The sequence below is a fragment of the Meriones unguiculatus genome, chromosome 7, assembly GCF_030254825.1.
Source record: "Meriones unguiculatus strain TT.TT164.6M chromosome 7, Bangor_MerUng_6.1, whole genome shotgun sequence".
Lineage (NCBI taxonomy): Eukaryota > Metazoa > Chordata > Mammalia > Rodentia > Muridae > Meriones > Meriones unguiculatus.
In genome coordinates this window covers 109,704,681-109,732,364 of record NC_083355.1, presented here as the reverse complement: position 1 = coordinate 109,732,364, position 27,684 = coordinate 109,704,681, and the positions used below count along the sequence as shown (strand labels likewise).

At 47.8% G+C, this 27,684-nt stretch overlaps 1 protein-coding gene across 2 annotated transcripts in view; it reads left to right on the top strand.

The window, feature by feature from the left end:
• Clmn (calmin) overlaps positions 1 to 27,684 on the top strand; it is a 94,946-nt gene that overhangs the window by 36,729 nt on the left and 30,533 nt on the right. For both annotated transcript variants that reach the window (XM_060388121.1, XM_021647008.2), the window contains exons 2-3: positions 24,197 to 24,258; positions 27,113 to 27,208. In XM_060388121.1, coding sequence (XP_060244104.1) covers positions 24,197 to 24,258; positions 27,113 to 27,208 — 158 coding nt within the window. The remainder of the gene's footprint in view (positions 1 to 24,196; positions 24,259 to 27,112; positions 27,209 to 27,684) is intronic.

Here is a 27,684-nt window from a genome sequence, read left to right as displayed (position 1 = left end):
AGATAGTGCAGTCCTGGGGGAGGCTCCCTTGTTCTTACTACCAGCAGATCCCCTCTAGGCCTCAATCCCCTGCCTCAGCCCCACCCAGGAAGCACCAGAGGCTCATGTTCCTGATTCCAGTTATGCCCAGTGACACACCTACCCATCTGTATATTTCCCCGCATATAATGTGGTCAGCTTGTTGCTCAGGTTGGCTTTCTTTCTTTCTTTCTTTCTTTCTTTCTTTCTTTCTTTCTTTCTTTCTTTCTCTCTCTCTCTCTTTCTTTCTTTTTCTTTCTTTCTTCTTTTTTATTTTTTATTAATTAATTTATTCATTTTACATCTTGATTGTAGCTCCCTCCCTCCTGTCCTCCCAGACCCACCATTTCTCCCTCTTCCCCCACCCCCCATCCCCTACTCATAAAAGGGGAGCCCCCCCAACCTACCCCAGCACATCAAGTAGCATCAGGACTGAGCACATCCTCTTCCCCTGTGGCCTGGCGAGGCAGCCCCACCAGGGGAAAGTGATAAAAAAGCAGGTAACAAGAGTTCATGTCAGAGACAGCTCCTGCTCCCTTTACTAGGGAACTCACATGAAACCTGAGTTGCTCATTGGCTACATCTGTGTAAGGGGGCCTGGATCAGGTCTGTACATGGTCCTTGGTTGGTGCTTCAGTCTCTGCAAGTCCCTCTGGGCCCTGGTTAGTTGGCTTTGTTGGTTTGTGGAGCTCCTGTCCCCTTCAGGTCCTTCTGTCCTTCCCCCAACTTTTCCACAAGGCTCCCTACTTCACCCAATGTTTGGCTGTGAGTCTCAGCATCTGTTTCAATCTGCTGCCGGGACACCAGCCTCTAACTAGACAGGACTCCTAGTGGATGGAGGGGAACACCAACCCACCTGCAAAAACTTTGACCCAAAATTTATGCTGCCTACAAGATGTGCAGGGATAAAGAGGGAGCAGAGATTGAGTGGATGGCCAACCAATGCCTGGCCCAATCTGAGAGCCACCCTGTGGGAGAGAGCCAACCCCTGACACTGCTAAGTAACTCTTCTATGTTTGCAGACAGGAGCCTAGCATAGCTGTCCTCAGCTTGTTTATTAAGTGAGTAGATTCCGGGAGCCGCCTAGTATTCATTCTAGTCATATCCATTGCACAGTTCTATGCTGAATGGATCTTGGAGAAATGGAGGTGGAAAATGGGCCTGGCAGCAGCAGGCTCACTCTCTCATGGGGACACCAAGTGTCACAACTCTCACAGAGGTGCTGGGAATGACGCTGAGTCTTTAATACTGTCTTTATGTCACAAAGCCACCTGCTGCCATCATCTCCCCTGAGAGTAGTCTTTGTTGCTGACGAAGCAGGATCTTTGGGCCCAAAGCCTTCAAAAAGCCCAATCCATGCTTTTGAGAATAGAGCTGGGTTTGTGGGGGAGCCAGTAGCTCCATAATATTTTTTCTAACTGGGTCTAAGTGAGTGCTTGGACTCTTGGTTGGAGGATCCTATGGGCAGAAAAGAACATGGAGGCATCATTTCCTTTAGCAGGCGTGCCCAATGTTTTGATGTGGCAAGTGACATTGATTATCTTTCGCATTCATGCTTAAGAGCTATGTGTTTTGAATTGGAAAAAAAAAAAGCCAAAACAACCTCCATAGTTTAAATAAATGTACCATTTTGTGTTGGGCTACATTCATAGCTATCCTGGAGCACATGTGACCTGTGGGTTGACTACATCTGCTGACCACCTATGTGGCCACCGAGTATCCTGATGACCAAGAATACTGCTGATGGTGCTGGAGCGACGGCTCGGTGTTTAAGCTTGAGTCCCAGCACCCACAACAGGCAGCTCACAACCTCCTTCAAATCTCCCCTCATGGGCTCTGACGCCCTCTTCTGGCCCCCACAGGTACCTGCAAGCATGTGTTGCACATAAACACAGACACACACACATACACACACACATATTTTAAAAACAGGGCTCAAGACTAGGGAGATGACTCAGTCAATAAAGTGCTTAACACTCAAGCACGGAGACCTGAGCTTAATCCCTTAAAACTAATTTTAATTTTTTTTAAAAGCCAAACACTATAGTGTATACTTGTAGGCTTTACGGATTGAGGGGCATAGACGTGGGGCTCTCTGGGACTCAGGGTTCAGCCAGTCTAACTGAACTGGCAAGTTAGCGAGAGACACAGTCTCAAAACGTAAGGTGGAAAGCAATTGAAGATGACGCTGGACACCGACCTCCAGCCTTCACACACATGTGCACAGATGCGCGCACACATAAACACGTACAGAATTGCTGCTCTAGCCTGTGTTCTGCCCACTTGTAGCTGCGTGTCCATGGGTAAGATTTTTGTGTAAATGGGGGGAGTCTGGTCATAATTGCCTGGTAGGGTTAAGAGTTGTTGGTATTAAAGGAATTGACTTGGTGGGATACGTAACGGAAGACCACTGCGTCTGTTATAATATGACACTTTCTCCCTAAAAGTCACCACAGTGTTGAGAAGGTGAGAATGGGAAAGACGGGTCAGGGCAGAAAACTCAGAAATTTCCTCAGCGGTACTATTCTCTCTCTCTCTCTCTCTCTCTCTCTCTCTCTCTCTCTCTCTCTCTCTTTAACTTTTTATTTTTTTTTAAATTTCATATCATGCACCCCAGTCCCACTTATCTCCCTCTCCCATCATGCCTACCCTCTCCCCTTGCAAACCTCCCCCCAACACAGAAAAAGAAAAAAAAATTCTCATTGTGGGAGCTGTTTTGTGTCACAGTGTGCCTCATAGCATACCCTTTTGTCCACACTACTTTGCTTGCAAATGTTCGTTGCAATGGTGCGAGGCCTCTGGCTTCTGCTACACTGGGACTCCTCCCAGATATCCTGTTGTTGCCCTGTGTTGTGGAGATCCTGTAGTTTTGGTCTGTAAGATCAGCCCCTTTGCACACTGGTATGATTCCAAAAAAAAAAAAAAAAATAAAAAAATAAGAACCCAAGAAAAGAACCACCCAGTTTTACACCTGCTAAGTAGTTAGGAAATCTATAAATACTAAGATAAACATGACACATAGCTACAAAAGGGCTTTGGCTGTGGGCCTTCGAAGGGTGTGGCACAGAGCCTGGTGACCTCTGCCCCAGGAATGGGCACTGTGTGCTTCCAGCCCTGTAGTCTGCAAGTCTGAGATCAAAGTCACATCAGGGTCCGCTGAGGCCCCTCTCTCCTTCAGTTGGTCATGTCCATGACACCTGCCTGTACAGGTGTCCTGTATGCATCAGCGTCTCTCTGTGTCCCTGTCCCCCATCTTAGCTCACTAGTCAAGCCTCCTGCAGGCTTTGCTCTGCTTTAACCACCTTGTTTGAGGCCCTGTGTCCACACACAGTTCCACTCCCAGGACTCCGGCATCTAGATTTGTTCAGCTCAGAAGTACATGTGTGTGGCTCATAATACACAGTGAAAGCCAAGGGGCCTGGTGAGTGTTTGAGGTCATGTGTGTGTGTGCATGTGTGTACGTGTGTTTGCGTGTGTGTTCACATGCAGGTGGTGTTCCTACATGGCCTCACTCAGCTGCAGCCAGCCAAGCGCAGCTTTCTGTACACAGCCAGCGTTTTGTTTTTAATATGTTATTAGTGGATTTAAATTTACATGACGAAAAAAATTTACATGATGAGAACTGATGGAAGATGAAAGGCATCAAAATCAGAACGAAACTCCACGGCAATGGTGAAATGTGTAGAAGTAGCTAAAATCCGCACATCGCATTTTCAGGAGCATCATCGACCTGAACAGGAGACACACCCAGAAGTGAGTTTGAATGGTATCCTAACAGAACCAAGTCAGGAATTTGATTTATCTCCTAAATGCGTCTTACAGGCGGGAATGTGCTTTAACCAGTCCCTGATGTGTGTCGTGCCGTTTACCCTCGGTGCGTCTGTGAAGTTGGGGGGAAACTTGTTTCTGTGACAGCTGCACGGTGTCTGCAAGGCACTGCTCAGTCGTCAGGTGATCATGGGTCACAGTGTTGGACCTGTCCAAGCACACCCATGTTTTTCACTGTGTGCAGGAAAAGACAGTTGTGACAATCACCCATCACATGGATGGGCACAAAAACTCCTGCCTGAGACTTGCTTGACAGTGGTGCTGTGAAGGGGTTATCCAGGCCCTTGCGTGAGACTGAGCCCGAAGTAAGATGTCTTCATGCAGGTTCCCAGGCTCAGCTGGTTTATGGCTTTGGGTCTTGTTACATGTCTGGGCCTTGGCAGCCAGGCCATTCTCTGGTGTAACAGGGCAAGGCTAGGTGAGAATGCCCTTCATTTCCCACCTGCCAGTGGGAATTCCATCCATCTTTATCATGGTGATAGGTCAAATATATGACATGACATTTCTGAAGGGACAGTCGTCACCTCTAGGCTGACCTCATCCCATAGACATCACAAGGATTGTGCAGTGTCCAGGCCACAGAGTTAAACTGTGGGCACTCCTGCTCTCTAGTGGCGAGTCTTGGGTAGGTCCTGGAGAGGTGGTTGCTGTGGCTTCCAGTTTTCAAATGTGGTAAAGCAAGGCACCCATGAGGGCCTACCTGGAAGGCTTGCCACTCAGGGCAGTGGCAAGGCCATTCCTCTGGTCCTTTTTTCTTTCCGGTGCTATTGGTTGTGGCTGCTTATAGGTGTGGGACCTGGGAAGGTTTGTGTCCAGGAAGTGGGCTGCAGTTAGCCAGACTGCCCTGGTTCAGCACAATCTCCACAAAGCCATACTCATCTCTGACCCCACTGAGAGGTTCCTGGCACCAGCCTCAATTGACTGATTCCTTTAGAATAACCAAAAGTTCCTTCTCTCGCTGCCATGATTCATTATAGGGAAGGGGGAAAATTCCAGCCAGCCAAAGCGACTGGCATGGGGCAGATGGCAGAGAGGATTCCCCATTTGAATCCCAGAGAGGATTCAAAGAGAGATCTGTCATGTCTTCTTCCCAGTGAGGCAGTTGCACTGCCCTCCTGCCATCAGTGTGTGACAGCACGCATAGTGCCGGCCCTTGGGGAGGCTCACTGGAGGCTACTATCAGGGGCATTGCCCCTAAGGCTTCCTTGACAGACTGACTGATTGCCACAATCCAGACCCACCATGACACTGATACAAAGCCTTCATCCTCAGTCATATGGTTGATCTTTCTGGGATGGCCAGTTCCCCTATAGGATCCAATGTAATCAGCCACCCAGAGCAGGAACTTCTCATTGAATGTGATTAACCAGGGTAGAGAGGCTCGGCTTCTCTTTGAGAAAGACCTACTTTTTCACCACCCAGATATGTTGGAGGGACGGCCTTTGGTTGGCTGTTGGCTGCACAGACAATGGCTAGGCCCAGGGCTGGGCCGGTCTCTCTCTCTGCTCAGCAGTGTATGCCTGTTCTGAGTCCTCTGTGGTCACCAGCTCTCATCTATCCCTGTGACTATTCCCTGATGCTCTGGGCTATCATTAGCGCTGCAGGGACCAGGAGCGGTAGCAACCTGCCAACCATCACAGAGCCAGCCAGTGGTGGCAGCCAGGCCACCAGGCTCCGGAATGCCCACTCTCTTGACCTCTTTCTCACACCTGCCTGGTTTGCTTGTTAAACGTGAAAAAACATTAATTAGTGGCCGCTCTACATCAGATGGTCTGCTCAGCACCCCTGGTGTTCTTTTGGTAATTTCCGGTCCCTCAGAGAAGGAAGGACCACCCTGAGTCCACAGGTCTTGGGTCTCATGGCCATCGTTGGCTAGAGCTGGAAGGGAGAGGCATGAAGCCAGAGAACAGGCTGGAGGGAAGTTATTTTTCAATCAAGTTGGGCTTTACTTTGCTAATCCCTCTCCTCTGCAGGGGCCAAGGGCAGACAGCTCTTCCCAGCATGGAGACAGCCTTGGCCCTGAGATTGGGGCCTTGGCCCCCCGAATCTGACAATAAACACAATGTGTCTCAGAAGACACCCAGCTGCTCTTAATGAAACAAATGGCTGAAGAGTGGAGAGGAATGAATTTCAGCCAGCAAAAGCCTAGGATTCTGTGGGCGTCACCAACCCCTTCAACATTTGGGACTCTGTCCAAGACCTTTAGAGTAACGTTCTTCCCTGTGTGGGCCTGAATGCTAAATTCCCTTTGAGCTCCAAGCCTCAGTTTCTTCATCTGTGACATAGAGTTAATGATACACATCTCAGGGCTGGGGGTGAAGCTACATGGTAGAGTCCTTGCCTACACACACGCTAGCATGTGTGAGGTTCTAGGTTCAATCCCTGGCACTACAGAAAAAAGAAATACATACACACACTGTATGCATAAAATACACATCTCAAACATGCCTTCATGGCGCACACAGCTTAAATACACCCTCTGGTTCCATACCTGAGTCTCTCAAATAACCGAGAGTTCACAAACTCAAATTCAAGGTCCTCTTCATTATAGATGAGTTCTGTTTAAGAAACTGAAGATATTTCTAACCAGAGAAGCTTAGAGCAAATGTGTTTCAAAGTGTGCAAAGACTGGGCTGCAGTTGGCTCAGTTGGCAAAGTCTTTGATGTGTCAGCATGAGAACCAAATTCAATCAGTCAGAACCCACATTATATATATATATATATATATATATATATATATATATATATATATATATATGGGGCAGATATGGTGGTATGCATCTGTCATTACAGTGTTAGGGCAGAGAGACGTGATTCAAGAATCACTGGCTGGCCAGCCTGGCCATGTTGGTGAGTCCCAGGTAGAAAGTGAGAGACCTTTTCTTAACGAAACAAGGCAGACAGTAATCTGAGGAACACTTGACCCTGATCTCCGGCTGCCACACATGCGAACAAAGAGATACACATACATACACATATGCACAAGCACCCATGCACAAACACAGATACAGGTTACACTATGCATATGCACAAATGCATAAACACGTTTGCATGCACTCACACACACACACACACATTTAAAAAAAAGAGTGAAAAGCCTCCTTGACTAGGAAGCAGGTCCCATTTTACTCCATGTTTGATTTTATTGGGGTGGCCCTGAGAATACAAGAGTCAGTTCCCTGCTGGAATACTGGGGCTCCATCCACAAGATGGCCATCAAATGTTGCAAAGCTTTTCAAAATGTAAGATGGCCGAAGTGCTTTACCGTTACCCTCTGAAACCCAAGATGATGTCGTCTGTGGCCCTCGCTTCCTTCCCTGACATGAGATCATCTCATTGCGTGCACCAAATGCACGTGTCTCACCACATGGCAAACAGCAAGTAACATTCCAGAATCTGGAGGTCAAGTGTGACATTTGGTTTCCTGGGGTCCCTCGAACAGATTTTCTGTGCTGTCTGTCCCTGAGGACCAGCCTCTAATGCCTTTTCCCAATCTCCTGGCTCTTGCCAGCTTTCCTGGTGCCTGTCCTTTTTATTCCACCCCCACCTGCTTATCCCCATACAAACCTTGGGTCATACCGTGAACCAAGGGGGTTGGCTTAGCCCCCTGTTTCTTGAGGCCCCAAGCAATATCCCGGATTTACGAGTCATGCACATGAGAGACCTCTTTCCTTCCTTCCTTCTTTGCTCTTGAGGCTGGAGACAGGCTTTCTGGTGTAAGATAGCAATGGGTAGACTTTTAAAACCCGGGTGGCACTCTTCAACCCCTGGGCTGTCCAGTATATGCCGTTGTTTGTATCTGGCTTTGAGTTCAATCTTTGTGGAAGCCGCTGGCATTTTGAGCAAAATATAGATGGTGTGGGGACTTCAAAAGAAAGCCAACATTCCTGAAAGCCTGTTGCCTGTGACTGGACTACTGACTCATCTTATCTTGACTTACTTCCCTCTGGTTTTGTGAGAACAACAACAACAACAACAAAACAAAACAAAAACAGGTATGAGAACTTTGCAAATGATAAAGGGTTAGAGAAATGTAAGGGCCCACGGGCATTTATGCAACAAAATGCTTACTACTGGGCCATTAATAGCAGCAAGGAGCAAGGGGCACTTGTGTAAATATCCAGCCATAAGGATACATTGTTGATTTGAGTTCTGTTCATAGTCACAAATGAAAGACTTGTAACAATGGCAGAAGTCTCTCTTGTATCAGGATTGTATCTGATTGTTAAGTTTCAAAACACAGGGGCTTCTTCAGAGAGGCGGGACCTCATGACAGAAGCCCAAAGATGAGCAGCCCATGGCCAGTACTGGTTCTCAATAGGGCTGCAGAGAGACTAGCTCCTTTCTTCTTGGTCATCCTTAGTGGTCACTGCTGGGTTTTCTGTCTTTGAAGTTCCACTCTAGAAAGGCCAGGGTTGGAGGAAACTGTGTACAGTGTCCTCAGCTCTCTCTGTAAAGAACATTCCAGAAAGTGCCATGTCCTCATTTGGGCTTCCGCTTTACTGGCACGTAATCGCCTCTGCAAAGGAGGCTAGGAAATGCTTTATCAACTGAGAAGACTGCAGATTCAAAAGCTGGAATTGTGTGAGGAATGGGAAGAGATAGATGTGTATATTAGGGCAGCACTGGCCACAGCCTACTCCGTCAGCTCCCCAGCATGCTTGGGTACCTCCTTCTCCCCTGCTCAGATCTGATCATGTTTCTCCTGGAGAGAACAACAAAAGGCTCCCCTCCAGGGTTGCAACCAGGGCTAAGCCAAGCTCACAAGAGACCCTGCCAGCTTCCTGATGGTCTAGTTCATCGGGATTACATGCTTGCTTATAAGGTGAGGTCATCTGCTGGACTTAGGAAGTCAAAGAACGTTCCAGGGCAACCATAACAGCCATGAAGAGGCAGCCATGTAAACCATTCAGGAAAGGTGAGAGAAAGACCTGGGTGGGAGGTCCCATTGCATATGTGATAGCAGAGTAGTAAAAATAAGGAACAGGTCAAGGGAAGACTGGAAGGGGTTAAGTTGTTTCGTGACCACCACCACCACCACCTTTTGTTGGATTTTCTAAGTATTTTTGTGCAGATATCTAGCATTATACAAAGAGAAAAATTCTTCCCGTCAGATACACATATGTAATATTTAATATGTAAGTATTTCTCTATGGTTGGTGGTGAGGATGAATTATTTACACAGGGGTGAGTGAATAGTAACTATTATTTATTAATTTATTTGATGTTTCATGCTCGTGCAAGGCAAGTGCCCTACTGCTGGGCTTCAGAGCTTCATCCCCAGCCTCCTTCTTACTTTGTATTTTGAACTTGGGTCTTTCTAAATTGCTCAGGCAGGCCTTCCTAGCAGCTGGGACCACAGACTTGTACCACCAGGCCTGGCTTAGTAATTAATGTTTAAATACAAATTGGAATTTATATCAAATATATGCCCACACAGAAACGAAGTACCCAGGCAAGCTTACCAGGAAAGGTCAGTGTCCCTCCCCAATCCCTCTCTTCCTGCTGGATGAGGTGTACTAATTTTAAAGGACAAGGATAGTTTTGATTCTGTGGGGCTACAGAGGCTATGAGGTGGAAAGCATTGTGTAATGGTTAAGGATAGGAGCTTTGGGGCCCAACTGGGTTCAGAACCTGGTTCTGTCTCTTCCTTAAAGTCTCCAAGGAAACATCTCCCCTCTGACAGCCTCTAGGCCTTGAATCTGAGACTCTTGCCTTGAAGAATTGATGGAAATAGTTTGAATAGCTTGTAGGCTTACTTTTTATGTTTCTTAATCCTCTCTTCCAAGTCCCATGTTAGGTGACACTTGTTACAGCCTTTTAAAAAACATTTCATTTGGGTTTCCTAATGCCTCCTTCTCCATACTCTACCCCCATCCCTTCCAAAATCCCTGGACCAGGTCTAGGAGAGAAAGGTTAGTGGGGAGAGGGGGCAGAGTTCTCTTAGGCTACTTCCTGCTGGTTAAGGTCGTTGGGTTCTTTGGGGCAAGTCCAATCCTCATTTCAGGAGATATCCATCTTCTTCTCATCCAACTACATCAACAGCAACCAGGAGGGGGAAGCACCAGCAGCCTTCTTTCTCAGAGCTCCTTTCTCTGGGCTCTGCCCTTTATGCCCTCTCAGAGTCCTTCGATTTAAACTATCTGAAGCTGGCAAAGAGCACCTAACAGAGCTCTCATGAGGCAAATGGTTTGCTGCTGTGGACCATCTGAATCAGTCTCGTCTCCTATACCTACACGTGTTCCCATCTACAGCATTGCTGGTAACACCCAGGCTGGAAACATTCCATTTCAGGGGGACCCATCAAAAACTGGCAGGTGGCACTGCTGGGCATGGTGGCCTAGTTTGAAAGGACTTGGATAGTTTTGATTTGGTTGGGCTAGAGAGGGGCTGTGAAGGTGGAAAGCATTGTGTAATGGTTAAGGATAGGAGCTTTTGGGGCCCAACTGGATTCTGAACCTGCTTCTGTCACTCACTAAATGGGTGACCTTGTTTCTCCATGCCTTGGTTGGCACAGTTTCAAAGTGGTGATCAGAACACTTCCATCAAGGGCTGTTTACTGTTGCCTTTAACATTTGTGATTGATTTAAATTTCCTGATTTTGACATTTTTATACCCTAGGTGCTTGTTTTAGTTGCAAGCTTTCAGACTCCAATTGCCCATTTTATTATTTTTTTTTGGGGGGGTGACCTGAGTCAGGATCCAGTAAGAACCACTCTTTGTAGCCTCTGCCTCCAGGACCCTCTCACTGTTCTTTCTGTCTTTGTCCACATGAAGTTTGCTGGTTAAAGAAACTAGCTAGTATGATTCTCATTGTAATCTGCCAAAATAAAATAAGAAGGCATGTTTAAGCTAAAACGCTGACATTGTTTTCATACCAGGGTCCCTGGGAACCCAAGGTCAGGGATGGCAGGGCCTTGGGAATAGGCCGGAGCAGTGATCCGGCTTTGTAGGCTTTTCATCTTCTCCCTTTCTCTTGCTTGCCTGCATCCTTCTTCGCCCTTCTGTTTTGTAGTCCACAGGGTGGTAAGTGGCCATCACACCATCCCTCCATTCCAGGAACCAGCCACACAGAAGCAGACTAAAAGTCTGTTCCGTCTGAATTCTCTAGGCAGGTTCTCAGGCTTATTCTTGACCCAGCAATCTCAGCTTCTGGGTCCCCATTGTTCAATCCCATGGATCACAACGAGGAGGGGTTGTCCCCATGAATCCCACCATGATGATACATGTCTCCTACAACAGCCAGCCTAGGGAAGAAGATGGAAGGAGCACAGCAGGGATCCCACAGTGAGCCCAAAGGACACTGCAGCGTCAGCAACCAACAGCCAAAAGAATGCTAGTGCAGACGCTTCGTGTACAAAGCTGCTACAAGGCAGGACACCCTTTCTCCAGGGGGACAGTCATTTGTTTGAGTTCTATGCACAGACCCCAGAGCCTGGGCCTGGAGCTGCAATCAGGCATTAGGATGTTGTACCAGCTCTGGGGCTGGGTGAGGAAGAATTTCTTCAGTCTAGGTTCAGCACCTAGAATAGCACCACAGAGGACTTCCTTCCCAGATGAGACTCCCAGTAGCAACAGCGAGCCTTCACTCACCTGAGGAACATGGGAAGCCTGCTGCCTTGGGCCACACATGGTGGCTCACACCTGGAAGGCTAAGCCAGGGAGCCTATTGTGAAATTGAGGCTAACCTGGGCTACATAGTGAAATCAAGGCCAGCTTTGTTTGTAGAGCATGACTGTCTCAAAAAAAAAAAATCAAAGTGTAGCAATAGAGAAGAAGGGAGAAGGAGTCAGCAGCAGCCACAGAGCCGGGCCTAGCACCAGTTCCTGGCTTCCTTTAGGCTCTACCCGGGACTGTCACCCACATCACTAGCCTGAGAAATGGTGTGAGCTGTGAGCATCTGCCTAGGAATGCCAAGACTGAAAGGACCTCATTCCAGAGAGGAATTGGCGGGTGTGTGAGCATTGGCTTCTGCCATGCTCCTGCCTCTGGCCAGGCAGCTCCATCTTGTGCTAATTAATATAAACTCTTGTTGTCCCAGCTGGAGGAAAATGTGTCACCTCTCATCTTCCCCATCACAGTTTGCAGGGTTCACGTTCACACTGCTGTCACTTTCCGTTGGCAGGCAGAAACTGTAAATGGGAAGTTCGGGGTTCCTGTTGTTCTGTCCTTTGAAGTGAATAGAGCGAGCTTGCCACGTTGCCTTTGTACTCCATATGGACGTGTTCTGTCTGCACCACCCGCTCCCCTTGCCCCCCCCCCGCGTCCCCCTCCCCCGGGCCTGCTGTCCCAGAGCCAAATTTGTCTTCCTTGCATCTGGCTTTTCCCCAGTTCTAGCACCTAACACCCTGCTGGGATGCTCTTAGTCCTGTGCAGACAGGGACAGAGGGTCACCCTCGTGGCTGCACAGGAACACTGATATGTGAGAGGGATTTGGTGGATTTCATTAAAGACAGGTGAGCTCCAAAATTCAAATTAAGGATACGAGTATATTCGTGCTTGTGCAAGTACAAGGTGATATGTTTAATCCCCATTTTTAAGAGTGACTGAATGCAGAGGTCAAGCTGATTCTTGCCATTGGGCCTGGTGTGCTCTGTTCTTGAGTGACAGCTCAGCAGGACAGCCTTTCTTTCAGGACTCCATTAACCCCAGAAAGCAAGCCAAAGATGTGCTTGCTCTGCAGGGGCTCAGGCAGCCTGGGTATGGTACCTTTCCCAGAGAGGGCCAGCACCCGGTAACAAACTAGTCTGCCATTTCTTTTAGCTGAGACTCAGTGTCCCTCTGCCCAGGGGGACTTGTCTGAGGTCGCTGGAGGATGAGCAGGAACTGCTCCTACCTGCCTCACACCAGGACCTGAAGTGAACATCCTTTCCACCCAACTGTTGCACGGTAGCTCTCCTCTTCCCAATGGGGAGATGCAGGGTTTCAGAGCCCCCTGCCCTTCTAGGTCTGTTCTCTCTCAGTCCCTGTAGGGCAGGGTAGTGGTGTCTAGAAATGGCATGCCTTCTGCCTGACTCCATCCTGTTGGCCAGAACTCCACCCTGCTTCCATCCTTCCGTGTGGGAGGCTGGGAAATGGGGTGTGTCCCACCGGAAAAGGAAATGGGTCTGTGAGAGCTCACACTGGCCTTTGCCACCATGTATGTCATCATCCACTTTGCACTCTGTAAGGATCTAGAGGCAGTATCTCCCTCCCATCAGTGATGGTCTCCCTGGTTTCCAAAGCAAGATTCTGTAAGGACACCACGCTTTATATAGGAGAGTCTGACCTCAAGTGAACTTGGTTCATTTGTGTGTGCTCATGTACATGTGTGTATGTATGTATGTATGTGTGTGTATGCACATATGTGTTTGTGTGTGTGAATGAGGGCATGTATGTATGTATGTATGTATGTATCACAGAGGTGGAGGCTTTTCCTCTGCCTTGTTTGAGGTGGGGCTTCTCTTTGTTCTTCTCTACTGCCTATGCCAGATCGGCATGTTGACGTCTAGGGATTCTTCTCTGCCTCCCATCTTCCTGTAGGGAGTGCTGGGATTACAGGCACACATTATAGTGTATGGCTTTACGTAGGAGTTGGGGATTTGAACTTGGGTCCTCATGCTTTCGTGGCAAGCACTTTACCACCAAGCCATTTCCCCAGCCCCATAAATTTTTTTTTTCAAGATTTATTAGGGCTTTAAACATATTGAACTTGTGATCCTCCTGCCTCTGCATCCTGAGTGCTGGAATCACAAAAGTCTGCTGATGCTCCCAGCCAGTCTTTTTAAACTTGGCAGAGAAAGCCTATGAGGACGGGGTCTGTATCTGATTATTTTTGGTTGCGTGTAGTCCTCAGCGTCTGCCCCCTGCGTATCTTTATGAATGACTGCACAGTGCCATGCCTGCCTGGACCGTAGTCGGACACTTTGCAACAGTCTGCCTGCACTGGGCCTGTCGCCCAGGCCTGCCCATCTGGCCAAATGTAAAATCTCTGTTTGTCTGCTTACGGTTTTACGGCTGGCTGGCGGCACTGGCCGTAAATCAAGGTGGTTTGAGGGTTAGTGCTGAGCTTAGACAGAATCGCTCTCAGGGAAAACTGGAAAGAGGGTTTTTTTTTTATTTTTTTTTTATTTGAGCTACAGGCACTGGTCCTATATATATATATAGCTTAAAATTTAATTTGGTGTGTAATTGGGACTAGCTCTTTGGAGCTCTGGGTTATGTGTTTTGGAGCAGCTGAGAAACAGGGGTGAGGCAGGGCAGAACATGGTATGTTAATTGGTGGCCTCTGGGACCTGTGAGAGAATTGGATCTAAGTCCCCAGTTAGAATGAGCTTGGCAGTTTTATTTGGGTCTGAGGGGGGCATGTATACAGAGACCATTGGTTTACCCCAAGTGGAACAGGTTATTCTCTGCTCTTTCGCCTGTGGACATGGTCCCAGCATGCAGGGGGGAACAGGAGATAGAAGGTAGCAGAACATCCTGAGAGACGGTGTGTGGACTTGCCCACATCCGTGTCTGTAGTATTTCTGTACTGCTTGGCCTGTGGTCCCTACGAGGGTCTCACGTTTTATTACCGGTCTCGATAAAAGGGACTTGGGTCAGAGCAAATATTCACGGAGGAAAAAAAAAAACAAAGGAAATTAAATGCGAAATCAGGACTGGTGAGAAACCGCATGGAGGCCTTGACTTTAATACTGCCAGAGCCATTTGGGGAAGTGGTCCCCAAGAGTCGGAACCGAAGGATGTTGGCCTGGTATTCCCAAAGCCTGGCCTCTCTCCTGTTTAAAAAGAAATTGCCATTTAATTTGTTTCTGAGTTTTATTTCTCAAGTGAACCAGCATGGGGCCCCATAATGAGGTTGTGTTTCTGAGAGGTGTTGAAAGACACGGAGAGGAGGGAAGCCACGCAGCAAGGCTGGGTCTCATCTGGAGTGGGTATGGGCCTCTTCAAGTGGCACGGGTTCTCGAGGAGTCAGCATGTGGAGCACGGGGAGGAGGTGGGCTGCTTGGGGGCTGTTGCTCGTGCACTTCAATGGACAGGAATTGCCCCTTGTGTGATGGGGTAGTCCCCAGTAAGCCAGAAAGGGCCACAAGAGAGGAAAGCCAATCTGAGCCAAGGCAATGAGGTGGTGTGTCTGCAGTGAACCAAGAACAGCCCTAGTGACGAGAGGGTCTGAGCATCTCAGGTGAGCATCTCAGGGTCACTGATGCAGTCGTGAATCAGTATCTAAGGGGCTTGATTCCAGGAGTCCCTTGAATACCAAAGTAGTTAGATGCTCAAGTCCCCTGTATAAGGTGGCCTAGTGTTCTCACAGGACAAACACATCTCCATGGTCTCTGATGCCTAGCTAGTAATACCCTGGCTTTGTAATACCTAGCACCCTATATGTAGGGTCTATGTCTGTAGTCGTTTTACCGTATTGTTGTGGAGACAAATAAATAAATAAATAAATAAATAAATAAATAAATTTTTTTTAAAAAGTCCCATTCATGTTCACGATGATGGAATTTTTAATAGCTGTGATTAAATCCAAGGAGGCAGAATCAGAAGACAGCCTGTGTATACATTTAGGTAAGAGATTTCTGGTCCACCGAGCATCAGAGGAAGCCTGGTGATTGTCTCCAACAGGGAGAATCTCTATTACCTGGTGCCAAGACAGCTCTTTGTGCAGAATACTCTGATTTGTGGCAGTCAGTGGCTGGGTGCAGCTGTGGGCACACCAGTGTCTCACCACCCTGTCTTCCCTGCCCTTGCAGACAGCCAAGAGTAGAAGGGGCCTTGAATCCCAAGTCACCCTCCCACAAGCTCTCCATTCTACCCTCCCTGGCTGCCAACTCATTTTATAAAAATAACTGGGTTCATAAAGATGGCTAAAGGAAGGCTAACCCTAAGGCCTTCCTCTGGCTTAGCTTGATGCTGCCAGCTGTGAGGACTAATGAGTCCATTTACTTGAGTGTCTTTGGTGCACCTGACATGCCTAGGCAGTATCATTTCCCAGCATCCTTAGGAGGGATGCACTGTCTCTGTAGACAACCGGCTTCTAATTGCTGAAGGCGGAATGCAGCAGCAATGCTGTGTTGTTTTACTCAGCCTTTACTGAGGTCTCTGAATCTGGGATCCCATTCAGGTCTTGCTGTAATTGGTCCATCCTGCATTCCCTCTGTTAACTGCTTGCACACCCTCCCCAGTGCCCAACACTGTATAACAAGAGGCCTCATTGCCAGGATGGGGTGAAGCCTTTGGGTGGTGGTGTAAGATATAACACTAATACATTTGATGCTCCCAACTTCCTGAAGTAGGTTTTATGGTCCCTCTTGCACTGATGGGAAACCAGAGGCCATGAGAGCAGAACTGGCTTCATCCAAGGTCACTTGGAAGGGAGCAGAGCCTTTCTACTCACTGAAACTCATTTTTGTTGCACTGGAACAGGTCTGAGATAGGCAGTCACCTCAGAGCACTACCCCGACCCAGGTCTTGCTCCCTCATCACTGCTGACATTGTAGACCCTACAAGTCTATGTTGGAGAGCTTGTCACAGGCATCATGGGATACTAGACAACCTTTAGCCCTGGAAGATGGCAGCAGCATACCCTCAGTTGTTAGGATCAAAACTGCCACCAGACATTTCCCTGTGTTCCTGGGAGTAGTTACCTTGGTTGATTACAGTGACCCAGAGCCACACCTGAAGGATTCTAAGCCTTAGCAAATGTTCCTGGCCATGATCAGAGAGGAGAGCTGGGCCACTGGGACCCAGCTTGGTGAGTGTGCTCAGAACTTCCAGAAATGTGGAGGCGTAGGGGAGCATCATCCTGGAGCCAAGATGTACAAGGTTTGATCCCGGATTCTACTGAGCGGCCACCACACATTAGTTGCCAGGCCCTCACACTCCTTCTCTGTGAACTGGATAGTTATAGGCCAGATTTATAGAAAGTATGGGCTTGAAGACCAGAGTACTTTTATCCAGAAATCATGGTCCCTACAACCAGCTACCTTTTTTTATGTGGAAATGTGGCAAGCTCCACATTTCCCATCTATTCCTCTGTAGCAGCCTCTATGACAGAGGGAAAGCTGGTTTGTGCCTTCCAAGTAGCACTACAGGTCTTCCCTCTGGACTGTGTCCTGTGCCAGCCCAGTTCAGTTCCCTGAGCTGAGTCGATATAGGTCACTCAGGATGCAGAGTGGAGCAAGGACATTATAGCTAGTCCTTTTATTTTCTTCCATCTGTCCAGCAGTGCCTCTGGCCTCAAAACCTGTCTCCCCACAAATACTTGGATCCATAACTTTTACCTCTCACCGCAGTCCAGGGACCTCTCAGGGAATCAGATTCCTCCCAGTCACAGGAATTCACCAACAAAGACACCCATGCTCATCGTCAGAAGAGCTCAGGGGTGAATGAGAAAGTGACTCTTGCCTGTTACTTCCAAGCCAGTCCTCAGCTGCTATTCTCATTGAGTTGGATTAAATGATAATTAAGCCTGAATTTTTGGGCCTGATGAGCCACAAAAGAGTCAGATGTCAGAGGGCAGTGTTTCTCAACCTGTGGATCCCAACCCCTCTGGCAAATCTCTAGCTCCAAAAGTATCTACATTATAGTTCATAACAATAGCAAAATTACAGTTATGAATTAGCAATGATAATTTTATGGTTGGAGGTCACCACAACATGAGCATCTGTATGAAAGGGTTGTAGTATTAGGAAGGATGAGAACCACTGCCTTAGGAGATATGATAAAACTTACTGGGCTCTAAAATTCTGGGTCTTTCCCGCAAGTCTGTCACACCCATGAGAATGCATCACACAAGTCTGATGCATTCTCCGCATCACCTACAGACCAAGAACTCACCTGTGTACAGAAAGAATATCTTGTGTATTTTATGGATCCATTGCCTGTCAATGAAACAAACCTGTGGTCTATAGGAAATGGTAGGATAGAAGGCAGGACTTCTGGCAGGCAGAAAGGATTCTGGGATAGAGCCAGGTGCAGAAGAATTCCCAGGGGAAGATGTGAGGAAGATAGCTACATGGTACCTGAGAAGAGGTAATCAGCCACATGGCAGAATTAGATTAGCATAAATGGGTTATTTTAAGTTATGAGCTAGTCAGAGAAGAGCCTAGCTATATGGCCTAGGTATTTGTAAATACAGTTTGAGTCTCATGAGTCTTTATTCAGGAGCTTAGGGCCAGAAGGAAAAAACCATCACAACATCCGTGATTGATTATTCTTCTTTCAAGATGCAGGATCTCTAACTACTGAACCGGTGATGTACATATTCCCATGCCAGCCTCAGAGGGTCTGAAGGTCTTGAACAGGGTTTGCGGACATAACTCAGTGGTGGACTGCTAGACATACATGCATGAAACTCTGGATCCTGTCTCTAGCATCCAGGATATCCAGTGAGGTAGTGAATGCCCATTTTCTCAGTTCAAGGGCTACACAAGGAGTTTAAGGCCAATTTGGGTCCTGTGGAATCCTGTCTCAAAAGAAAAAAAGTCTTGGGCTAGAGAAATGGCTCAGCTGTTATGAGTGCCTGCTGCTCTTAGAGAGGACCATAATTTGGTTTCTAGTAGCCAAGTCAGATAGCTCTCAATTGCTCATAACTCCAGCTCCAGGAGATCTGATGCTCCCTTCTGGTCTCCATAGGCTCCCATACTCATATGTGCACAGACACTATACATTACTACTACTACTGATAATAATAACAACAACAATAATAAGTATTTTTCTTAGAGTTTTTAGTGGAAATCAGAAATTAGCATTTTACCAGTCACCACAGGGACTCTGTCAGTATTTTGAGAAACTGAATCAATCATACCTGATCACACTGAAATTGTTTAAGTGAGGATCTATGTGCTAACTACGTGGGCATGCAGCGTGCTTCTATGTATGTTTTCTCTGGGCATGATAAAGTTTAAAGAGATTTTCATTTTCTCTGTACTTTTAAAATATTATAATGATTGTATAATTTTGTTTTGTAAGTAGCAAAAGCCATCAAGTTTTCCCCCTGGGCTGAGAAGAACAGAAATCTTATGGAGGAAGTACTATATTTGATACGTTTTAGAGAAATACGACCATAGAGACAAAAGACCACACATGTGAAGGAATCTCTGTTTTAATTATTTCTTTTATATTTTGAGATTAATATATATAATTACATCATTTTCCCTTCCATTCCTCTCTGTGAGCCCTCCCATATACTCTCCCTGCTCTTTCAAATCTATTGTTGCATACATATATGTACACACACACACAGAGAGAGAGAGAGAGAGAGAGAGAGAGAGAGAGAGAGAGAGAACATATTCCTAAATGCATAAAACAGCTTTGACAGTCTCTATAGTGTTATTTGTACATGTATTTTCAAGGTTGACCATTTGGTACTAGATAACCAATGGATGTGCTCTTCCTGGGGAAGACAATTTCTCCCCCTCTGGGCAGTCCTTAGTTATTTGTAGTTCTTTATGTTTGGTTGAGGCCCCCTGGGCTCCCCCTGTCTCCCCCCTGGCCCCACATTTACATTATCATGTCTTTTGTTGTTGTCCTTGTTCTGCTCATGTTTGTGGTGATGAGACCTTATGGGTGTGGCTTCTCACATGCCTAGAAGACACAATTTAACAGCAAACCCCATGATCCTCTGGTTCTTACAGTCTTTCCACCCCGTCTTCCACAGGGGTCCCTGAGCCTTAGGTGCAGGAGTGTTTTGTAGATGTGTCCACTGGGACTGGACTCTACAACTCTACATTTTGGTGGGTTGTGGTTTTTGTAATGGTCTCCATCTGTTGTCAAGAAAGGTTTCCTTGATTAGGGATGAGGCCCACACTTACATCTGAAGGAATCTGTTTTGTTTTGTTTTGTTTTTCCATGCAGGAGGTTTATTAGGTGAAGGGGGGTTACAGAGAGGGAGGTAGATAGAGATAGAGAGAGATAGACAGACAGACAGACAGAGAGACAGAGGCAGAGAAAGGAAGAGAGAAGGAAGGAGAGAGCGAAGGAATCTGTTTTAACTTCCAGAATATGTCCCTTTCTCAGTGGCTCCCAGCTCCTAAGCCTGCCTACCCCTAGGGGCCTGCAGAAAGGAGAAGTGATACACCTTTTATTATCAGATAATTTATCTATTTATTTATTTACTTACTTACTTATTTATTTTATTATTTTTATTTTATTTTTTTGCAAAGCCAGAGGCAGAATTGCACCTGGGAATTTGGGCCTGTGGCCTTGAGCTAGACAGCAGAACTTGTCTCCTGTTCATCCTTTGCCTAACCTTTAGGGTCTTGGGTCTGGAGTTCTCCCTCCATCCCCCTGCCTGGTTTTCCTACAACTGCACTGGCCAGGCAGAGCTGGGATGGCAATTTTACAGTGCTTGTTATTACTTCATTGTTGCCTACATTGGCCCCACAGCCACTCTGTGAGCAGGCCAGACCTTTCCAGAGAGACTGTTTCCTACACCTTTACAACGTGAGAGGAAAAAAGGGGCCGTTGGATTTATGGAAACTATATAAAGTTTATGGAGTCTTGGCGGGCCAGAAGTAGGAATGCCTGCAGGAGAGGAGGGGTGCATTTTGAAATGGAGACTGCCATGCAAGTGCAATGGGGCTCTGTCGAGACACTAGACAAAAATCCCTAAGTTTAGTGTGTGCTGTGTGAGCCTGGGGCCAGGAAAATAGGCCTGGAGGCAGCAGCTGCCAGGGAAGGTTTCAGGGTGACCTCAGGTACTCCCAATAGCACGGCCGTCCTCATTCTGAAGAGTGCATGTTGGACAGTGTGACACGAAGTGGCTGTGCTGGGCAGGCTGAAGTGCCCTCAGACTCTCTTCTGTGTACTGAGTGACATGTCCCAGTTTCAAGCACTGAAAATAGGGTCTTCAGGGCCTGTTTCAGTTCAGAACCTGTCGGCTATTTGTGACTGTGGCTGGACACCCTCTGCTAGCCATCAGCTGTCACCGTACCCCTCCTGTAAAAGATGAGTTATGCACAGGTGCCCACAGGCATTGGTGGGGACAGAAGCAAAAGCCACCTCGGGGCCAGTTATGAATCAGAGCAGGGTTTCAATGTACAACCCTTGCCTTCTGGAGTCTTGCCCCCCCATCCCTCTTCTCCTGTAGGACCTATGGAGTAGAAAGTCACCTCTCCCCAGCTCTGTCACCAGGGCACTTCTAATCCATTTTCCCTTCCATTTGTACCTGTGGTAGCTTTCGGTCTCCCTCCTTCTTCTCTGTGAATTCTTGGAGTGCAGATTCCATGAGTGCTTCATTCCAAATTGCTGGTTTTGCCCACAGGGCCTGGCATCGCTCCAGTGTCTGGTAATCCTTGTGTAAATATCAGCCGGGAGTGTGGATGGGTGAGTGGATGGATGGGCACGTCTGTGGCTGAGTGGGTAAGTGGATGCCATGTTGGGCAGGTGGGCTGGTAGACAGACAGACAGATGGAGGATGGTAAAGTCAATCAATGGTAGGTGGTAAACAGTTGGTTGGACGGATGGATGAGTCGAGGAAGATGCCTGGTTTCAGATGGGGAGGTGGGCGGGGCATGTGCAGACCCACAGACACCCACACTCCCGTTTGCACCGCCCCATGCAGTTAAGCTGTGAGGTCTCTCTCAGCCTTCTTACTAAATGCTTTTCTGTTTCACGGGCCTATACTTTCCTCTCTCTGAGGCCAGCTGGAGAAGTGAGCCTGGGTGTTTGAGTGTGTGTGTGTGTGTGTGTGTGTGTGTAAATACTTTACAGTCCCCATAAACTTGTTTAAAAACAGGTGGGGGTGAAAGTATAAACTCGGGGCAGCCTTTGGGGAGGGCAGTTTGGAAGTGGCTATTAAAATCTTAAATGTGCCTACCACTAAGACCTGGCAGCCCCACTCTGAGCCGTCAAGGATGAGAAATACATTCACAGGCCTGCGCACAAAGCTGTGTGCCCGGGCACTGGTATAAGGCTGCACATTGGTGTGTTGCCCCTAACAGGGGCAAGTTCAAAGTAGTCCAGCATCCGCTGGAGGAGGCTAGCAACCCGTAAGTACCCTGCAGAACTCCAGCCACCAGAGAAAAGGTCGAGCTACGTCCAGAGGCGAACAGTTCTCACCTTGACATGGGACACTCCAAGTTTTCAGAAGGCCCTGGGAATCCGCCATCTCAGCAAGCACCTCCTTGTCCTAACTCTTATTTCTGTCAACTTCTTCTTTCCCTCTCCAAGAGGGAAAGCCTGCTGGGATTCGATCTTTAAATCTCGCGCCTGCTTGTCGGTGACCTTCCCCTTTAGAAAAGGAGACAAATGAGAGAAAAGCAGTTGCATGCGTAATTAGTGTCTGCTGGTGCTTCAATTAAAAAGCATAAAAGGCACAATATTAAAATCTGATTTATGGGTGCCACTATCTACCTAACAATGTGGCCAAGAGCCAAAACAGCACTGTAGTCATTATAGAGAAGCAAAGCCTTTTTTTTCTCTGGCAGCAGACAAACTGGCTCTCAGTTTCTTCTTGCTTAAGGAGAAGGAAATGTTTGTTGGCCTCCGCAGTATGTTCTTCTATCGTGCTGAAATCCAGAACTTAGTAATGTGGGATAAAAGAGGAGTTGTCTGGCTTAGAACCTCAGGGAAGTTTCCTGAGAGGCACAGTGTCTGGACACTGAGGTGGTAGCCACCATAGGCCTCCATGATTTAAGATGGAGGTTCTGATGTTATCCCGTCAGAGGAACACCACCTAGGGATGGCTAAGACCACCGTGCTTAGGGGGGAGGGAAAGAAAGCATGGGGTACTTAGCCCCTAGTTTATTCGTCTGTGAAGTGTGTGTGTGTGCATATGTGTGTATAAAACGTGTGTGTAGGTATGTACCCACCCAGGTGTGCACATACGGAGGCCAGAGGTTGTCTGGTGTCTTCCGCTATCACTGTGTACCCTATTGTTTGAAGGAAGGTCTCTCAGTGAACTTGAGGCTTTCTGCGCCATCTAGACTGCTTGGGAGACCCTAGGATCCACCCCTCTCCGACTCCTGAGACTGAGGTTGCAAAGATACACTGCGGCACCTAGCTTTTACATGGGCACCAGGGATTTGAACTCAGGTCTTCATGCTTACAGAGCAAACAGAGCCAAGCATTTTCACCCACTGAGCCATCTCTCCAGGCTCTGCTCAGTGACTTTTTTTTTAAGTCATTGTTGTGATCACAGGCTATCATTGAGGGGTCTGGAACTGAACCCACACTTTCCATCCCTAGGGCAATAGCCGATAGGGTGGGGGGGGGCAGCCCAACAGGGGATTCCCAGTTCTGCTTCTTTTCCACTACAGAAGGCCCCTGTATCCCTTCTAAATACTGTTTTGTTCATCCTTAGAACACTTTCTCCTTAGCAGGGGTATTGTAAGACTTGCAGTTTTATAAACCCATAAAAGAGAACCAGCCCAGAATGTAACCAATGGATGGCAGTGCCCTGCTCAATGAGAGCTTCCTACTAAGAAACATAGTAAGGGAGTGCTATCCCCTGCAAGACAGGATCCATGGTTTAGAGCTGTCTGCTCGCGGCTGGGCAGCAGGTGCCTGCAGAATCTTCCATTCCTAGCTCTCAAACTAAGAGCCACAAAGGTGGTCTTGATGACACACCCATATAATCCCAGAATGCTGGAGGCCAAGGCAGGGGGATCTTGAGTTAGAAGCCACCCTAAACAGTGCAGCAAGACCCTAGCTCAGAAACACCCACAAAGAAAAACAACTGTATTGCCCATGATGGGTGGGACCCCAGGTGGCCTCTGTCAACCTGGGAGTGGGCCCCTCGTCCTCAGCGTGCTGAGCAGAGTCAGGGTGGGAGAAAGGCCTGAATAAAGGAAGCTGGACAGTGACAGGAAGTCTGACCCTAAGACTGGGAGATTATCTCTCCAACACCCAGCACATCCGAGAACTCCCTTGTCTCAATTCCTAAATGGTGGCTCCATCCCAGCCTGTCCTACCTCTCTGGAGGTCCACGGGGATTACCGATGCACTCTGCCATGTCTGGTTTTACCTGGGTTCTGGGTGTCCTCATTATGGTCCTCATGCTTGCATGGCAAGGCCTTTACCCACTAGACCATCTCCCCATCCCATGGCTCTACACCTCTACTGTAGACAGCTGTGCGACCTTTATACTCCCCCTCCCCCAGAGCGTATCCGCCTTACAGCCAGGTAGTTGGGCACTCAAGCTCAGTCAGAATTCATGAGGTACTTCGAAGCCCAGGCTTGGGCTGGGAAACTGGGATCAGGCGCTACCTGCTGGCCCCCTTCCGAGAAGAGTTCTGCTCATGCCAAGGACCCTGCAGGGATCACGAGCCATCTGTCCATATGGAATCTCCCTGGGAAGGGAGAGAGAGAGCTTGCCCGTGTTTCTTCTGTGCCCTGGTTAATGGCATTTCTTTATTTTCAGTCGAGAGGGAAAATGTGCAGAAGAGGACTTTCACACGATGGATAAACCTACACCTCGAAAAGGCAAGTGGGGAGCTGGTGAGGGATGCATTCACCTATATTCACCTGCAACTACGCTGATGCTTCCGTACAGTGGTAGGGAGGAGACATGACTCCTCCCACCCCAACCCATGTGTGTATGTGTGTGACTTTGTGTAGTGTGTTCTATGTATGTGTGTGGACATATAGAAGTGGACATACAGAAGGTGGCACATGGCTGTAATCCCAGCACTCAGGGAGGCAGAGGTAGGCGGATCTCTGTGAGCTCGAGGCCTGCCTGGTCTACAAAGTGAGTCCAAGACAGTCAAGGCTACACAGAGAAACCCTGTCTCAAAAAGAAGAAGAAGAAAGAAGGAGAAGGAGAAGGAGAAAGGGAAGGGGAAGGAGAAGAGGAAGAGGAAGGTGGTGAGAGGACAACTGTGGTATTATTCCTTGCCTCCCACCTTGTGACACGGGGTCTTCTCTCCACTGCTCTACACACCAGGCCAGAAACGCAAGCTCCCCTTGCAATTGTCCTAAGTTAGAAAGCAGGGGAGCAGGGCTCCTGGCTGAAGTGGTTCACTTTTATGCTTGACTGTATCCTGAGCACCCATCCTTCCTGAGACCCCATCCCTCCTTCAGAATGGCACAGTCACATCACCCAAGAGCACCTTGGACACTAAACAGAAAATGTCAAGTAATCACACCTGAAGCATCATAAGTCCTTTGCCGGTTGTTTGGACCGTGGTTATGTTTTTGGCATTGCTCATGAATCGAAACATGACTGGGGACTGGGAAGGACAAAAGGAAAGGAAAGCCAGTCTCCAAACCTGAGCTTGGTGAGCCCCTAAATTAATGCCTGATGCATGTCAGGCCTGGCTGAGAATTCCTAGCAGGGGACGGGGTAGAGCCAGAAAGTCTTTCTTTTTACAGTTAAAATAAATAAATACTGAAAAGAGCAGAGAGTGCCCCACACTCACCCACCACCCAGTAGGAACCTTTTTGAACAGCATTTGTCACTTCAAGGTCATTCTCCTTGGCCAGGCCTGTCCTGATCCCTTTTGGGGTGGGGGAGGGCAGGTAGGTAGCAGGTAGCACCCATTCTGAGGATAAATTAGACAGCACCTGAGAGTGCTGCACAATAAGCAGAGGGAAATTAGCAGCCCCCGTTTCCAGGCCTGAGACTTTCAAAAACAACCTTTCATGGGAAGGAAACCTAGGAAGTCCTTGGTGAATTGGGCTTAACTACAATTTGAAGGCTGTCAGGAATATTTACTGAGTCTCTGGCTTCTGCAAAAGTCCCTTAATTTACAGAAGGAGTTCGATCATGCAGAAAGCCCTAGGGAGGTGTGGGGGTGCCGCGGTTCCTGCCATAGCAGACTCCTGAAGCGCGAGGAATGTTGGTCCAGAGTGTTTGGGCTGGAGTGGTTTCACTCTCACCCCCTGCCATCCAGCTGTGGACTCTAGCCAAGGTCTTGTTTGATGCCACTGTAAAGGCCCTTCCAGGAACAGCCGATGGAAATTAGCCTTTGGGTTTAAGTCCCAAGTCAGACTCGACCCCGGTCAGGCGGGTAACTGGAAATTTTGTAAGCCCATTCATCAGGGTCTCTTAAAAGGGAGCAGTGTGCCAGGCCTGAAATGTGCCTGCGGCTGCAAGGCTTACAAAAACAATACATTGCCTTTTGGTTCAAACTCACCGACGCCCTTGAGGCAATGCCCTTTTCTGTGTGCCTGTAGGTAGCCTCATCCTGTAACTTGGCTAACTGGAGCAGGGGACTGGGACTCATATAAAGGATGAGGAAATGCCACCTTCCTTAATAAACAGTAAAACACCAAAGGCCCACCAAAGGGCCAGGGTAGGAAGGAGGCTTTCCCATGGAGGAGATTTTCCTCACCCTGGGTTTGTTCTGGGAAGAACTGGCCACTGCCCTATTTAGCTAGGGGCATTGCATCCTGTTTCCCATTGTCCCTGGGCCTATATGAAGCACCCAGTCACCCTCCCCACCAACCTGGACAAACATAAAGGGAATTCTGGCCAAGGCTGCAGGAGCTCAAGAATTCAGGCTTCTGGTCCCTGTTGCATGAAACTCCATTGCATTCATTCCAACTGTTGAAGACCAGACACAGGAAATGGGATTTTATCAAATACCTATTTGATGATCACATGACCTCTTTGTGCCTCAGTTTCCTCAAATATGAAGTGCACTAGATAATTTCCCATGAGCCCTAACAAAATTGTGTGTGTGTGTGTCTGTGTGTGCGTACCTGTGTGCATATGTTTTGATGTGTGTGCTGATGGATGTATATGGGTAGCATATGGGTGCATGTGAAGGCCAGAGGTCAATCTCGGGTGTTATTTCTCAGGAGACACCCACCTTGTTTCTTGGGAGAGCCTCTTGGAACTGGGGCTCACAGATTCAGCAAAGCTGGTTGGCCAGAAAGCTTCAGGGATCCTCCTGTCTCCACCATCCCCCCACCATTGGGATAACAACCATGCCCTACCATGCACAGCTTTTTAATGTGGGCACTGGGGCTTGAACCCAGGTCTTCATGCTTGTGAAGCATGGCACTTTATCAACTAAGCCATCACCTAGGACCCAGAATTCTTTTATGCTCTGGGAGCCTAGAAAGCATGCCACTTCTTTCTCCTCTTAAACAGAAACCTGAATGTGATCTAGGCTTGGAGTCTGAGATCATGTTAGGCCCCTATTGCTGAATCTCTTCTACAGCTCTCCTGCAAAGTTGCCATACACCAGAGTTCCCCTCCAGGGCAATAGGCTTCTGCCTCCTCAGATGACCCTTCTGCCTGCAAGTTTCTGGAACAATAACTGCATCGAGAAATAATTCTGTTGATTACCCAGGTCATTAATTGACTTCTCCTTTTCCTCCTGTCCCACAGTGCGACCCACCTCTAGAAGTTACAGACCTGTTTGTTGATATCCAAGACGGCAAAATCCTAATGGCTTTGTTAGAAGTCCTCTCTGGGCGAAATCTGGTATGTGTGTCACGGCAGGGAAAAGTACACAAGGAAGTGCTACCAAGGTTTCATTTTCACATGGACATCAGCTTTCTATCACTGTGATAAAATACCCAAATGGAAACAGCTTAAGGAGGAAGAGTTTGTTTGGGCTTATGGGTCTGTGGCCACTTGGTCCTTTTGCTTTAGGCCTGAGAAAAGACAGCACATCATAAGAGTGTGTAACAGGGAAACTTTTCATCTCATGGTGGCACAAAGAAAGGGATCCCTATAGATCCAAAGATCAACTTCCTCCCACCTCCTAAAGGTTCCATCACCAGCCAGTAGCCCCGTAGCCTGGTGTGTATAGGCCAATAGCACCTGGAGCCTTTGGTGTGTAGGTTTTAGGGGAATACCCCAGATGTAGCCATGACATCAGGTGTAAATGTATGCACATATCCAGACAGAGTGCAACTCAGTATCAGGAAATGCTCAAGAGTAACATTCCTTTATCA